The sequence below is a fragment of the Schistocerca americana genome, chromosome 5, assembly GCF_021461395.2.
Source record: "Schistocerca americana isolate TAMUIC-IGC-003095 chromosome 5, iqSchAmer2.1, whole genome shotgun sequence".
Classification (NCBI taxonomy): domain Eukaryota; kingdom Metazoa; phylum Arthropoda; class Insecta; order Orthoptera; family Acrididae; genus Schistocerca; species Schistocerca americana.
Window position 1 is genome coordinate 679,478,378 of NC_060123.1, and position 16,479 is coordinate 679,494,856.

General features: G+C 44.8%; 1 protein-coding gene across 1 annotated transcript in view; it reads left to right on the forward strand.

Annotated features, from left to right (window-relative positions):
- The first annotated feature begins 227 nt into the window (after window positions 1–227).
- The window catches only part of LOC124616166, a 46,359-nt gene continuing 30,107 nt past the window's right edge, over window positions 228–16,479 (forward strand). Inside the window, exon 1 of the mRNA XM_047144446.1 lies at window positions 228–267. Coding sequence (XP_047000402.1) covers window positions 262–267 — 6 coding nt within the window. The 5' untranslated portion in view covers window positions 228–261. The remainder of the gene's footprint in view (window positions 268–16,479) is intronic.

Consider the following 16,479-nt stretch of genomic DNA (forward strand, 5'->3'; position numbering starts at 1 on the left):
TAAGGCAAATTTAAAAGGGAGCTGCGATAGTTCTCTTCAGAAAACGGGGCGTCAGCTATTCCGCAGGAAAACATTGAATGAGGCGGCATCGACCTTGTTAATGTTCACGGAGTCGACTGACTAGGCGGCGGGGGAGGGGCATGGTCAGCTGCCAGTGGGAGAGGAGGGGCGGGGGAGGGGGAGAGGGGGAGGCAACCTTATATAAGGCACTGGCCGCCGCCGGCCGCGACACTGCACGTCGTTCGGCGCCGCAACGGGACCATGAAGGTGAGTGGACACGCTAAAGTGCCGCGCCGCGCTCTGCGGGGGAGTTGCCGCCAGTCGGGTATCGGGAACGGCCTTTCGCACCTGGAGGTCACACAGTCAGCACTAGCTTTCACTCTCTCCGCCAGCGTGAATGTGCCCCGCAGACGTTCGTCAGCGTCTAGCTCAGAACACGGGAGTGTACAGTTTAGATACGTAGAAGATCTGCATTTCAGATGTGTTCTCATCCTTAACTTCCCTAAGCACGTTCGCTGCTTTCTCGACGTCCCGCATTATCATTCTACGCTGCCCGTGAGCTGAACTGGCTGCCCTACGACGTGTACACGAGCGCAGCAATGGATAATCTCAGACGAGGGAGAAGCTTCTCGTTTCCGCTGCTGCAGGGCCTTGGAGCACGTCGCAAACGCAAAATTTCTCGTTCCCGGAGACTTCAATGCTTCAGCAGAACAGCAACATTGCTTAAGCTCATTGTCTATAGTTGGGGTCGTTAGCTGCGTACAGTGAGTTATCTGTTTAAGAGGATCACGTTTTTATCTTAGTACGTCAATTGCAATCGGCCGTATTAAACATGTCTATAAAGACTAAATGGTTCAAATGGCTCTGAGCATTATGGGACTTAACATCTGAGGTCATCAGTCCCCTAGAACTTAGAACTACTTAAACCTAACTAGCCTAAGGACATAACACACACATCCGTGCCCGAGGCAGGATTCGAACCTGCGATCGTAGCGGTCGCGCGGTTCCAGACTGAAGCGCCTAGAACCGCTCGGTCACACCGGCCGGCTACAAAGACTAGATTAGCTGCAATATTCCATGTGCATTTCACACGCATCGAGACCCTTAACTTTTCCAAGCACGCTCGCTAGTTCTCGAAGTACCGCATTATCATTCCACGCTGTCCGTGGGCTGGTTACCAATTGGCGGCTTTACGACGTGTCCAGGCGCATCGGTAGATTATCTGAAAGGAGGGGAGAGCGAGGCGTCTGTTTCCGCAGCCACTGTGCGCTTTATCACGCCACGAGTGGAAAATTTCTCAGCCCCGGAGGCTTGAACGTCCGAGTAGCAGAGCTGCATTGCCCATTAAGCACGGTGTTTCCAGCTGAAGTCGTTAACTGCGTAACAGAGCTGGTAAACATATGACGGAAAGTAAGGAACTTTGAAAGTTATCTATATTAATGGATCGCTTTTTGATCTCATTACAGTCCCGCCGGAGGTTCGAGTCCTCACTCGGGCATGGGTGTGTGTGTTGTCCTTAGCATAAGAGTTAGTTTAAGTTAGATTAAGTACTGTGTAAGTCGAGGGACCGATGACCTCAGCAGTTTGGTCCCATAGGACTTCACACACATTTTTTTGATCTCAGTACGCCAATTACAATCGGTAGCATTAAACGTGCCAGATTAAGGTAAACTAACAGTCGTCTGATTAGGGCTAGCCGGTAACCTACGTTCCCAAATATGCGATGCTCTGTGCATAACGTGGAGCATATTGCCATAAGAAACAGCAGGAGTATAAATATGTAGCGTGAAAAAAATGAAAAAAAGAAAATTTACTCCGCTATCGATGAAATAAAATACGGTCAATCAATGAAATTAAAAAAAAATCAAAATAAAGAACATTACAACTTTAAGGAAATATACGCTAATATTTTTAAATTGTTTATTGTCCAACACAATCACATACGATTTCAAAAGAATTCGGTCATCACCAGCCATCGTCAGATCATAAGAATATTCAGTAGATCACTTGAAAGTACACTGAGAAAACCGCGTGGGAAAGGCGGTTTTCCCAATGTGCTTGCGAATGATCTACTGCTACCTGTTATGATCTGAAGATGTGTGATGACGACCAAAACCGGTAATTTACTTTGGACATATTATATGATTGTGGCGGACAATAAACCAATATAAAAAGATTTTTAAAATCGCAGAGGTTTACGAATTATCGTTCTTGCCGGTATTAATTACGCTCCAAACTATAATTAATGGAATAGCAGAGGGAAAAGATTGCAATTACAGACCTAAATACGAGTACATAAGGCAGGGCGTTGATGATACGGGATGCGATAGGTGTGCTGAAAAAGAGGAAACAGTTGACAAGCTACAGTAATGGAGCGCTGCATCAAATCTACTTTAGTACTGGTGACCAAGAAAACAACGTCAGCTGTAACTGAGTAAGTCATTACGCACGTAACCGTCATTTTACAGCAGTGTAATTTTCAAAAGATGAAGCTACACGCTAACTGTAAGATTATGGTACAGGTGCGTGCTGATTCGGTACAGTGCACGTCTATACTATTTATACTTCTAAAATCTGTATGAGATGTTACCTATAATCTACTTGCTCTTCCAGCTGTGTAAATGAGTCGTTGTTTATCAGCATGTATCCGACATCATGAATACCTAATATATTCCAAAACGCCGCTCATAAAAACGAGATGTACCGCTTCTTGCCCTCGAGTTATAATGGTGATAAAAAGATAGGGACAAGTGCTTCGGACAGGCCTTGGGCAAGGGACGATTTGTATACACAACAGAAGGATCATGTCCCTGTAACTATCCTACAATACAAAGTAAAAGTATGAATATTACAAACATCCTCCTGCTTATGCAAACGGTGCAAATCGGTTGGTTCTTTTTGGATTTAATGTGGTTTATGGTGGTCTTGATGGAACTTATGGATGCACAGTTGGTTCATGGGTGGTTCCTCGGAAAACCCAGCAAAATGTTTTTTTTTTCTATTTTTCGCCGTCACCAGCGGACCAAAACCCAGCCGAGTATTCCAAGACATCATTTTTGCAGTATATTGCTAATATCCAAATATGGAACAACCTTGAAAATATTCGTGATATCTTTATCTGTTTCCAGATTGCAGAGATACAAAGGTACACAACTTCCACACGTAAAATCCGTTATGAGGTGAAATCAAAATATTAAATAACCTTGTAAAACAATAAACAGGTAGCCAAGATCGCAGGAACACTTTTTATTCCATGACTACCGGTTTCGGTGAAACTAAAGCCGCCATCATCGGATCTTAGGACACATACAGGTTACAACATCAAGGCAGACAATAGTGATATTAATAGTTGCCTATAACTATAATATCATCATTGTTTGCCTTGATGTTGTAACCTGTACGTGTCCTAAGATCCGATGATGGCGGATTTAGTTTAACCGAAACAGGTAATCATGGAATAAAGAGAGATCCTGCGATCTTGACTACCAGTTTATTGTTTTACAAGCATCTAGATCGCTCCCACATGAGTACAATGTCCTCCCTACAAAACATATTAAATAACCGCAGAAAATTGCTCAAATTGTAACGGTACATTATCTAGGTTCATTATCTAGGCATTTTTGTAGGGGAGCCATCTCCCTATTTTCAAAAATGTTTATCCGTTATGGATAAACACTGCAAAAACTTGTTTTATGGTACCAGAACCCGAGTCGGCAATGCACAGCAAATGGCTGTAATTTTTACGATTTATTGTTAATGTGCCGATCTTAAACAACCTTGAAACTTTTCTAGACGTATTTATCCGTTTCCGAGATAGAGGTTCAAAGTTATGCTACATGCAGTCGTAAAATACAAGCTTGAGACGAAAACGTAGTTTATACAGCGACGTGGCACAGAGAACAGAGAAATATGCTATATAGAGCCTCCGATATCATTTGGAAACCCCTTGTTGTTGTACTGAAGTACATACTATTTTTTTTTTGCACGCAAAATGCGGTCTGAGGTGTAAAATTCGTTTTGCGTTATTTTAATTTCTCACAAGTAAACTAAGAGGGTCACTCCAAAAGAAATGTACACTATTTTTTTAAATCCATCTTGTATTCTACATGTTTGAAAGTTTTACAGTGTGCAGATACATCCTTCAGGAACAATATTTTCATTTCTCCACATAATTTCCATCCCTCTCAACTGCCTTACGTCATATTGGAACCAGCGCCTGTATACTCGCACGGTAAAATTCTGGACCAACCTTTTGGAGCCACTGTTTGGTCGCGTGTACAAGGGAGTCAGCATCTTCAAACCTTGTTCCACGAAGAGAGTCTTTCAGTTTCCCACGGAGATGATAGTCACATGGAGCCAGATCAGGACTGTAAGGCGGGTGTTTCAATGTTGTCCATCCGAGTTTTGTGATCGCTTCCATGGTTATTTTGACTGACATGTGGCCGTGCATTGTCGTGCAACAGCAAAGCATCCTGCTTTTGCCGATCTGGTCGAACACGACTCAGTCGAGCTTGAAGTTTCTTCAGTGTCGTCACATACGCATCAGAATTTATGGTGGTTCCACTTGGCATGATGTTCACAAGCAAGAGTCCTTCTGAATCGAAAAACACTGTAGCCATAACTTTTCCAGCAGAAGGTGTGGTTTTGAATTTTTTTTCTTGGGTGAATTTGCATGATGCCACTCCATTGATTGCCTCTTCGTCTCTGGTGAAAAATGATGGAGTCATTTTTCATCACCTTTTACAATTGTTCCAAGAAATTCATCTCCACCATTCTTCTACTGTTCCAAAAGATCACTGCATACCGTTTTTCTTGTTTCTTTGTGAGCTACTGTCAACGTCCTGGGAACCCACCTGGCACAAACCTTTTTTAATGCCAACACTTTCAGTATTCTGCAAACACTTCCTTCCCCTATCCCAACGTAGCTTGACAATTCGTTGACTGTGATGCGTCTGTCAGCAGTCACCAATTCGTTAACTCTCTGCACATTGTCTGGAGTGTGTGCAGTACGAGGCCTGCCGCTGCGAGGACAATCCTCAATATTGCCGCGCCCGCTTTCATCACGTAACCTGCTTGCCCACCGACTAACTGCACTGCGATCGACAGCAGCATCTCCATACACATTTTTCAGCCTCTTGTGGATGTTTCCCACTGTCTCATTTTCACAGCACAGGAATTCTGTGACAGCACGTTGCTTCTGACGAACGTCAAGTGTAGCAGCCATCTTGAAGACATGCTGTGACGGCGCCACTCACGGGAACAGGTTGAACTAAGTTTTAAAACAAGCGGGAAGGATGTATCTACGCACCGTAAAAATTTCACACATGCAGAATGAAAACTGTATTTTTACAAAAATAGTGTGCATTTATTTTGTAGTGATCCTCGTATCTAAAATTTATGTGCCACGACGTTTGTTTTATTGCTGCTGCTGGGAAAAGAACGAAACCAGTGAAGAAATGCTCCCGTCAGAGCACAGAACATGTGAGTACGTCGTCCCCCCTTTTTTTTATTTTATTTTATTTTTTTAAAAGACTGACTGCAAGTGGAGTGCGATCTGCCTCATTCATGGTTGTGTTGTAGAGAGAGCAAAGGAGACAATGGTCGAGCGGCAGTGTGAGAGGGGAGAGAGGCACAGTGGCAGTGGAAGATAGTTGACAGGAACAGGACAGTGCTAGGAAAGGAGTGAAGGTGATTGCGCTAGGGGGGGGGGGGAGACAAAGAGAGAAAGAAAGTAGAAGGGGGCGAGAGCCAGTGATAATGAGAACAGAGTGTATAGCAGTGATAACGACGAAGAAGGAGGCAATGACAGTGAGAAGAGGCAGCAGCCGTAGGGCGGAGGAAACGAGATATTAGTAGTAACAGAGAACAAGAGGGAGGGAGTGCGATCTGCCTCATTCATGGTTGTGTTGTAGAGAGAGCAAAGGAGACAATGGTCGAGCGGCAGTGTGAGAGGGGAGAGAGGCACAGTGGCAGTGGAAGATAGTTGACAGGAACAGGACAGTGCTAGGAAAGGAGTGAAGGTGATTGCGCTAGGGGGGGGGGGGGGAGACAAAGAGAGAAAGAAAGTAGAAGGGGGCGAGAGCCAGTGATAATGAGAACAGAGTGTATAGCAGTGATAACGACGAAGAAGGAGGCAATGACAGTGAGAAGAGGCAGCAGCCGTAGGGCGGAGGAAACGAGATATTAGTAGTAACAGAGAACAAGAGGGAGGTAGTGAAAGGAGACTGTAGTAGTAGGAACTACAGTTGCATTCCATTACGTTCGCATCTGACTACAGCGTCAGTTGCTCGCAAAACGTCTCTAGTGCCGTGTGTTAGAATAATTCTGTGAAATGGAGGTGCCGTACCTGTTTCTGCAGTAGTGCAGCCACAAGATCCACAGGTAGAGGAGTTGAAAGAAGAATCAAATGAATATCTTTATAATTTGGCACACCTTACACTGTTTTCTAATATTCTTTGAAATAAAATCGATAATTCGGTCGATTATGAAAAAAAAGTACACGAGCAGGATTCGAACACGGTACCTCCAGCGCCGTAGCCGTGAACCTTTACCGCTGCGCTCGGAAGATATGTAATGTTGCGGGTATACAAAGCGGGCAATGAACTTCAAAGTCCATTTTCTCTAAAACCAAGATCCGTCTCTAAAAAAACGGATAGCCAGGTACTCAGGGTAAGTGCCTCTACAACATATTTGAAGTGCATCAAAATCCTTGATTTACAGTATCTAGGGTCCCCTTTTGAACGTAAACAAAGAATAGCAGAAAGAGTTCTTGGTAGAACAACATTATAATAAATGGCATTACTCATGCCATACTTGACTAAGCGCATTGTTAGAGGTTGCTTCCTATCAGCTGAAGGCTATGCTACATTCCTAGTTGACGTCCCGAGCAAGAGTCGCGACTCGCGGGTCCAGCGATATCTGTTACGGACCGCGGACGATACTGCAACCCCTAAGTGTGGTATTGAACGTTCATACCACAGGAGTAATCATTAGGTGCGACCTAAAGGGCAATGCCCACACAAAGCAGTTAGTAGGAGAAGCACCGTGATTCTTGGAACAGTCAAGGGAAATGTGATTCACACACGAATTACGCGACTTACAGAACAACTTAGAGAACAGTTGGTTGGTTGGTTGGTTTGGGGAAGGAGACCAGATAGCGTGGTCATCGGTCTCATCGAATTAGGGAAGGATTGGGAAGGAAGTCGGCCGTGCCCTTTCAGAGGAACCATCCCGGCATTTGCCTGTCACGGAAAACCTAAATCAGGATGGCCGGACGCGGGACTGAACCGTCGTCCTCCCGAATGCGAGTCCAGTGACTAACCACTGCGCCACCCCGCTCGGTTAGAGAACAGTTGTTCGACTGATTCATGAGTGTTGTTCCTCAGTCTGGGACGGTTACCTGGCTGGATTAATAGAGACGAGATACAAGAGCGTCGCGTTTCGCAACAGGATCGTTTAGTCGGTGAGAGATTGTTGTGGAGATATTCGACAGACTACAGCAGCAGACGCTGCAAGAGAGGCGTGGTGCGTCGCAGAGCGGTTTACCACTGTCATTCCGAGAGAGTACGTTCCTGGAAGACTCTGGAAACAAATTACTTCCACTCACATACGTACGTCTCGCTAAATGACCAAAATCAGAAGATAGGAGAAATTGGAGCTAATACAGAGCTTCACGAATGGAACAGAAAAGGTAAAACAGGTAGTGTGGCACCGGAAGTGTGCTCCGCCACGTACCGTAAGGTGCCCTGCAGAAGGAGATGTAGTTGTTACACCCCGCTGCATAATTTTTCTACAATCAGTATTAAGTGGAGAATTTAGAGACATTGTTCAAATCCCTACGTATCGGTGACAGTATTCAGCTGATTACAACGCGCACAGAGGCATTCAAACAGCCGTTATTCCACAGTTCTATACGCGATTGGAACGGGAAGAACTCGTCATAGGTAGAGTTGCACTCTACCAAAGCACGGTTCGGTAGTTTTAGTACAGTACATAAACGACGTAGTAAATGGTCCAATTGCCGGTAGTAGTTGGCAGCATTGGTCGTGAAAGGAAAACGACTGTACGCCAGAAAAAGTGGAAGCCGACAACTTCTCTTTGTTTTTTGTTTGTTTGTTTCTTTGTTTTTCCCATAACTAGAACCGACATGGCTCAGCGTTAGACCATGGTGTATTTTATACCCTTACAAATATTTGCATTTTATAAGAAATAAAAGTTAGTTGATCACCTAACATTTGCGCTCTTATGTAACCAAGACAACTATGTACTTTTGATACAAGCACAGTTAATATGTGCAAACATTAAAAATCTATATAATTATTGTTATTTTGTACTCAACAGAATGTTCATCGTGATAAAAGGCGAGAGTTCCTTATTATTAGTGCTAAGTGCGACAGTGTTGAATAACAGAAATATGTTTTATATAAGCCTGACGAAGTACTGAAGCGGTGTTCGACATGCTTTTGTTTAGTGCTTTTATTTTTTTCAATTTTATCTTTCTATGGAGGAAACCGCATTTTCTAGCGCTATGTGATAAATCTGCATGATTTTCTTAAAATTAATTTTTACTATAACATCCATCTGCTTCACGTTACAAATCAAAAATTTTCGAACAAAACCTAAATTAAGGACTGACAATTTCAATTTTGCTGCTTATTTTTGAGTAACAGACAAGAGTACAGCTATGTACAACAAAAATGTTCCGTAGATTCGTGGTCCTTTATACATTCTCATTTCTAGACGGTTCACCGCTTCTGTCTTCCAGAGGAAGCAATCGATACGAGGTAACGTCCGACAGATATGCAACACACAGGCAACGCGAGTGCAGTCATAACTGGCCAAGAACAAAGGGACAACTACCCTAGTCTACGCTGACTAGCCATCGGTAGTTTTACAACTCTACTCGTACGAAATAGTGGGATGTACCCTCCCCCGCGCACTTCACAGCAATTCGAAATGTGTGTATGTAGATATAGATGGTGCAGCATCCTTTGTAGGGGAAGATGTCGACAGCAAAGCGGGCATGGTAATGGAAATGAGCGTATGGGATTGTTGGCCGGGAGGCCCTATCCGGGGAAGTTCGTGGTAACAAAAGTGCTTTTTGTATTGTGATGTCACGCAGCTGCTGTTACTCGGAACCAGTGAGATACACGGGCCCTGAAGGTCTTAAACGAAATGTAGCGACCGTCTCTAGCTGTGCGTGATTTACTACTTCAGCCCAGTTTAATACTTCGCAGCTGCGCGTTTACATACACTCGAGCTATAGAAAACATATGACACAGTTAAGGACTTTCTTGAGTACCTTTTCTCTGACATACTAGTTTGCCGCCTGGCCCCGGACGTAGCCGAGCGTTCGCGATGCATATTGGGCAACACATCTAAGTAGTATGACGTCACAAACTTGTTGCGGTGGGGGGGGGGGAGGCGCGGGGGCGGGGGGGGGGGGGAGGTGCGTGTATCTTGTGGGCCCCGGCCGCTATCGCTGATTCTGCTGCGTAAAAGTTTAGCCAACGACAAACGCCGGATGAGGAATTTCACGGCCATGTCTGTTTATCCTAGCAGCTGCCGTTGCCTTGAACGGAAACACAGGCGATAGCTTCAAGCTACAGTAATCAGTTACGACTGTCCGCAGGCTGACAGATGGATGCGAGGCGTCAGCAGTTACCGCCAGCCGCCGCCTAGCAGCCCGAGTCGCCAGTACCGCAGGCAGGACAAACACTCTTTCATTGTTCACTGTCGCACTCAACGTTTGGTACCTAAGAGGATACATCAGCTCTGCTAATAGCAAGCTTCAATTTCCCTTCTATACGTGTACATACGTTGATTGGCATACTCTCTTTCAAATTCTGAAGGTCGCAGGGGTAAAATACAGGGAGCGAAAGGCTATTTACAATTTGTACAGAAACCAGATGGCAGTTATAAGAGTCGAGGGGCATGAAAGGGAAGCAGTGGTTGGGAAGGGAGTGAGACAGGGTTGTAGCCTATCCCCGATGTTATTCAATCTGTATATTGAGCAAGCAGTAAAAGAAACAAAAGAAAAATTCGGAGTAGGAATTATAATCCATGGAGAAGAAATAAAAACTTTGCAGTTCGTCGATGACATTGTAATTCTATCAGAGACAGCAAATGACCTGGAAGAGCAGCTGAACGACATGGACAGTGTCTTGAAAGGAGGATATAAGATGTACATCAACAAAAGCAAAACGAGGATAATGGAATGTAGTCCAGTTAAATCGGGTGGTGCTGCGGAAATTAGATTAGGAAATGAGACGCTTAAATTAGTAAATGAGTTTTGCTATTTGGGGAGCAAAATAACTGTTGATGGTCGAAGTAGAGAGGATATAAAATATAGACTGACAATGACAAGGAAAGCGTTTCTGAAGAAGAGAAATTTGTTAACATCGAGTATAGATTTAAGTGTCAGGAAGACGTTTCTGAAAGTATTTGTATTGAGTGTAGCCATGTATAGAAGTGAAACATGGACGATAAATAGTTTAGACAAGAAGAGAATAGAAGCTTTCGAAATGTGGTGCTACAGAAGAATGCTGAATATTAGGTGGGTAGATCACATTAGTAATGAGGAGGTATTGAATAGAAATGGGGAGAAGAGAAATTTGTGGCACAACTTGACCAGAAGAAGGGATCGGTTTTTAGGACATATTCTGAGGCGTCCGGGATCACCAATTTAGTACTGGAGGGCAGCGTGGAGGGTACAAATCGTAGAGGGAGACCAAGAGATGAATACACTAAACAGATTCAGAAGGATGTATGTAGGTTGCACCAGGTACTGGGAGATGAAGAAGCTTGCACAGGGTAGACCAGCATGGAGAGCTGCATCAAACCAGTCTCTGGACTGAAGACCACAACAACAACAACGTGTACATATACACTACGTAAATTATTGCAAACTGTATTGCTCATTTTATCGATTTTATATGCTATTCCATTCACTTACCAAGCGAGGGAAAAACTACAATCTACGAGCCTCTGCACATGACTTAGTCTCTCTTACCATACCCTCACCATCCCAATGCGAGGTATACAAAGTAGCAGTATAATACTCGCTGAGTATTCCTCGAATATAGGCGCTTCAAATACACCCAAGAGGGTTTATGGATCCACATCTACATCTCTACTCCGCAAGTCAGCTGAAGGTGCATGGCGGAGGGCACTTCTGCTACCACTTTCTTTTCCACTCTTTCCTGGTCTATTCGCGAATGGCGTAGGAAAAATGATGAGCGGTAAAGCTGCGTATGACATCTAATTTGCTCGTCGTGATCACTTTGCGAAATGTACGTGTGGGAAAGAAAAATCTTGGTCGACTCTTCTTGTAAGGTATGCTCTCCAGCTTTCAACAGAAAACGGTTTCGTGGTACTTAACTCCTCGCTTATACCGTCTCCTACTGGACTTTGTTGAGCACCTCCGTAACAGCCTCGCAACGAGTAGCTAAACGATGCCGTGACGAAAGACGCCGCTCTTCTGTGAATCTCGTCTATCTCTTGTATTAGTCGAACCTGGTAACGGTCCCAGACGGGTGAACAGTACTCAAGAATCGGTCGAGCGAATGTTTTAAAAGCCACTTCTTTCTTGGACGAATTCCGTTTCTGCCAATGAATCTCAGCTTGGCATCTGCTTTTCCTATGTTTTATGGCGTTGCCGCAGTGGCAACACCGGTTCCTGTCAGATCGCCGAAGTTAAGAGCGGTCGCGCTTGGCTGGCGCTTGGATGGGTGGCCGTCCTGGTCTCTGGAGCGCTGTTGGTGAGAAGTAGCTGCTCTGGTCACGAAAACCGACAAACGACTGGGAGAGCGGTGTGCTGACCACGTGCAACCTCCATATCAACATCCAGTGACGCCTGTCGCCTGAGGATGACTCGGCGGTCGGTCGGTACCTCTGGGCCTTGAAGGCCTGTACGGAGGATGTTTTTGTTTTGTTTTTTATTTGGTTGTTCCACAGATATAGCGTATAGCGTAAGAGAAGTCTAGTGTATCTCCTCGCCACTTTATGTGCAACATTTTGCATGCATTTATGTTTAGAGTCAACAGCCAGGCCATGCACCACTCGTCAATCCGATGCGAGTCTTCCTGTTTCTCACTACAGTCTTCTCACGTGCCAATCTTCCTCTAGTATAGACAACGATATCGTTCTCGAATAGCCTCACAGAGACTTCGCCACTGTCAAGTAGATCGTTAATGTAAACTGCAAATAGTAGTGGCCCTACAACATTCACTTTAGCTGCTCGTAAACTCGGAGCTCTATACACTCTAAGAAAAAGAGAAACAAACAAGAAACGAAAATGACGCACCACGAAGGAATTATGAGCAAGAGATGGAAGTCGGTAGATGTGATGTACAGGTACAGACAAACAGATTACTGCAATTTCAGAAAAACTGGATGATTTACTCAAAAGAAAGAGCTTCATAAACAGAACCTTGGACGTTGGTTGTCATCCGCGGCACCGTTACAGCATAGCGGTGCGACGACGATATTCTACATTTCAGCAAGATAATTCCCTCCCGCACACGGCGAGAGTTTCTACTACTAAACGTAATAAAATTAAACACCGACAGCCATCGTTTTAATGGTATTACTTTATGTTGCAATCAGTTTCGGTGATTTAGAACACCATCTGAATGCCTGAAGGTGGTGTATCGGGTCACTAATTGGTTGCAATATAATAAAATAACATCAAGACGACGGCTGTAGGGGTTTCATTTTATTACGTAGTCAACGGCTGAAGTCAGTCCCGCAGATCACTAGTCAAAAGGTTGGAGAAACAAAAACTTTCTACTGGTTGTCTTCGTGCTTGTCAAGCCCTACGTTGGCCAACACTGTCGGCAGATCTCTCCCCAATTAAGAACGCTTTGAGATTTATGGACAGGGCCCTCCAAGCACCTCGAGATTTTGACGATGTGACGCGCCAGTTGGGTAAAATGTGGCATGATATCGATCACGAGGACATCCAACGGCTCCGTCAATCAGTGTCAAGCCAAATAACTGCATGCGTAAGTCCCAGACGTGGATCAAAGCGTTATTCACTTGCTCAGATAAAGAAACCCTTCCTCTTGAATGAATCATACAGCTTTTCTGAAATTGTAATCATTCGTTTGTCTGCACATGTATATCACATCTACCGATTTCTGTCCCATTCGGATAAGTCTTCCGTGGTACGTTTCTTTTTTTATTTTTTATTTTTTTGTCTAACACTGTATTTATGGATTCTGTCCCGTTAAAATTGATTTGTTGAGATCTGCATGGAAGAAGTATTGGGAAAGCTATAATTTATCTCACTAAAATACAGTTTGGAACAGTACGGAATGCCTTCCTGAAGTCGAGGTACACGGCCACAGCCTGGAAAAATGGTTCAAATGGCTCTGAGCACTATGGGACTTAACATCTCAGGTCATCAGTCCCCTAGAACTTACAACTACTTAAACCTAACTAACCTAAGGACATCACACACATTCATGCCCGAGGCAGGATTCGAACCTGCGACCGTAGCGGTCGCGCGGTTCTAGACTGAAGCGCCTAGAACCGCTCGGCCACCATCGGCCGGCGCAGCCTGGAAAAGTTGGAAATTTGTGGTAATATCTTATGGGACCAAACTGCTGAGGTGCCGGCAGCGGTGGCCGAGCGGTTCTATGTGCTTCAGCCTGGAACCACGCGGCTGCTACGGTCGCAGGTTCGAATTCTGCCTCGGGCATGGATGTGTGTGATGTCTTTAGGTTAGTTAGGTTTAAGTAGTTCTAAGTCTACGGGACTGATGACGTCAGATGTTAAGTCCCATAGTGCTTAGAGCTATTTGAGCGATTTGAAACTGTTACGGTCATCGGCCCCTAAGCTTACACACTACTTAATCCAACTTAAACTAATTTACGCTAAGGACAACACACACACCCATGCCCGAGGGAGGACTCGAACCTCCTACGGGGGGGAGCCGCGCGAACCGTGCAGGACGCCCGAGACCACGCGGCTACCCCGTGCGGCCCGCAACATGGACAACGATGTCTACGGCGATATGGATCTCGTGAAGGAACAGAGTCAGCTGAGTTTTGCAAGACCACTGTTTGCGGATTCTCGTTGATTTTTTGAGAGGAGATACCCGTTCTCCACGAATATCATAATGCGCTAGCATAAAACATACTTCATAATTCTGAAAGACCTTGACGTCAGCGATCTATAATTATGTGTGCCTGTCTGATTGTCGTTCTTGAAAACAGGAATGGTGCGCTTTTATCCAGTCGATAAGTAACCTTCACTGCTAGAAAGGGTGCCCGTTCTTTCGCATAATCTCTGCACAAATTCTGGGCACCCGGCCCAGCAGTTTCAGTTGCTTTTCTGTTCCACCATCGCTCATCTCCACATCCAAGCTATAATTCCACAAGTTGTTCGTCGTCTTTCTTCCATGGGTTCACATGTAGTTTCTCCGAGCATCTCTGTTGCACTCGAATAACGGCTACACCGTCCTCTAACGATAATAGCACAGGAGTTCTGAATTCTGACGATGTCAGCTGTCATTGTACTTGATAACGACTACAAGGTCAGAACACCGGAGTTCGCAGCACTAACGTCTTGTATGCAATCTCCTTTTAAGATGCACTCCACTTTCCCAAGAAACATTCCAGCAAATTTGTGTCTTCTATTCGCCTTCCCTACTACTGGTTTTGGTTAAGTGTCCCATTTGATATCTCTTCTTAGTATTAGCTCTAAACACTTATGTGATGTGCTTAAGATGTGGCCAATAGCCTCGTAATTGAATACCATCGTTTTTTTTTAATTATAAACATTTCTTGTATTATTCCACATTTAAATAGAGCTGACATTCATTACAGCAAGCGGAAATGTTGTCCAAGTGTTCCTCCCGTTTCTCACGAACATCCAGCGACTATAGATTCCTGGAGATAGCACCACTGCACTCCAATACGATCTACTGGTTTCTGTTCGTCACAGTTTCATCCAATCACTTACATATACTCCATACGGAAGTACAGGGGTTGGACAAAAATATGGAAACACAGCAAGAAATGCATTCTCGAACAGACGCGTAAATACAGGCGATAGCCAAACCTTCTGGTTGTGCTGTAGTACTTCACCACGAAGGCCACCTGTGCAATGAGCTCAGCACGTCGCAAGTGTCTGTCGCCGTCAGCATAGTGTTCTGTGCAGTAGTGAGTGCGTTATGTCGGAGCTGAGTGACTTTGAAAGTGGCCAAATTCTTGGTACTCGTACGGTGCGTGCTTCCACAACGAAGGTAGCCGAAGTGTTTGCTGTTTGAAGAGGCACCGTATCGAAGATTTATACCCCGCATAGGTAAAGCGGAAAGACATCATCCACTAAGTCGCAACGCGCACGAAAGTATGTATTGACTAATCGTCACAGACGATCACTGAAGAGGATTGTGACAAAGACTAAGAGGACGATAGCTGTGTAACTCCCTGCACAACTGAAAGTCGCACTCGCGAATCCTGTCAGCACCAAAACACTACGAAGGAAGCTTCAGAAGCCGAGGACCCCTGCAGGGGGAGGTCAAGTTCCAAAATCACACATTTGTGACTCAAATCCTAATGCCAGGAAAACGTGGCGTCCAAGCCATAACACCTGGTCTACGGAGCAATGGAAGAATATCATTTGGTCGGATGAAACTTGCTATACACGGCTTTCACCTCCTGGCCGATTTGCGTTCCCAAAGTGAAACATAGCTGGTGTTCAGTGACTATTTGGGCACCCATATCGTGGTGTTTCATGGGCCGAAAGGTAGCATTACTGACAGAGATTAAGTGACCAGTTTGGATGATCCTGTGGAACGATGTTTGTTCTCCAATGGTGAGGTTGTGTTCCAAAACGACAAAACTCCTGTTCGCATCGTCCAGGACTGGTATTGTGAGCTGAAAGGTGAACTTTCGCATCTGCCCTGGCCCCCACAGTCACTAGGTTTACTGAGCCTTTGTGGTCTGCTTTGGTGAGAATTGCACATGTTCCCTGCCCACCTCCATTATCATTACCTGAACTAGCCACTATTTTGCAGAAAGAATGCTAGAAGATGACCTTGAAAACCAAACAGTATCTGTGTTTATCCAGTGCGAGACACTTGGCAGCTATTTTAAATGGTAACGGGTTTCCACACCGTATAAGGCACGTAATGTGCTTTGGTGTTTAGTGATATTTTAAACATTTTGTGGCTGTGAGCTCAGCAACCGTGTATGCAAGTACACTTTAAATAATTTTGGCGTTTCCATATTTCTGCCAACACCGTGTCTTGGTTAGTTGTCGAAGACGCGGTACAGTATCGCGCCAACAGCACATGTCCTCTTGCTGTATCTATTTATATCACCGAATTAGTCTCTCCGAACTGCGTCATTCTGACGGCAATATAAAACTATATGTGGTGGCGTCTGCAGAATGTCTCACGCATAAGATGGTACCTCAAGATGACACCACAAGTAAAGACAGTCGCTGCCAGACGCAACAACGGAACAGAGA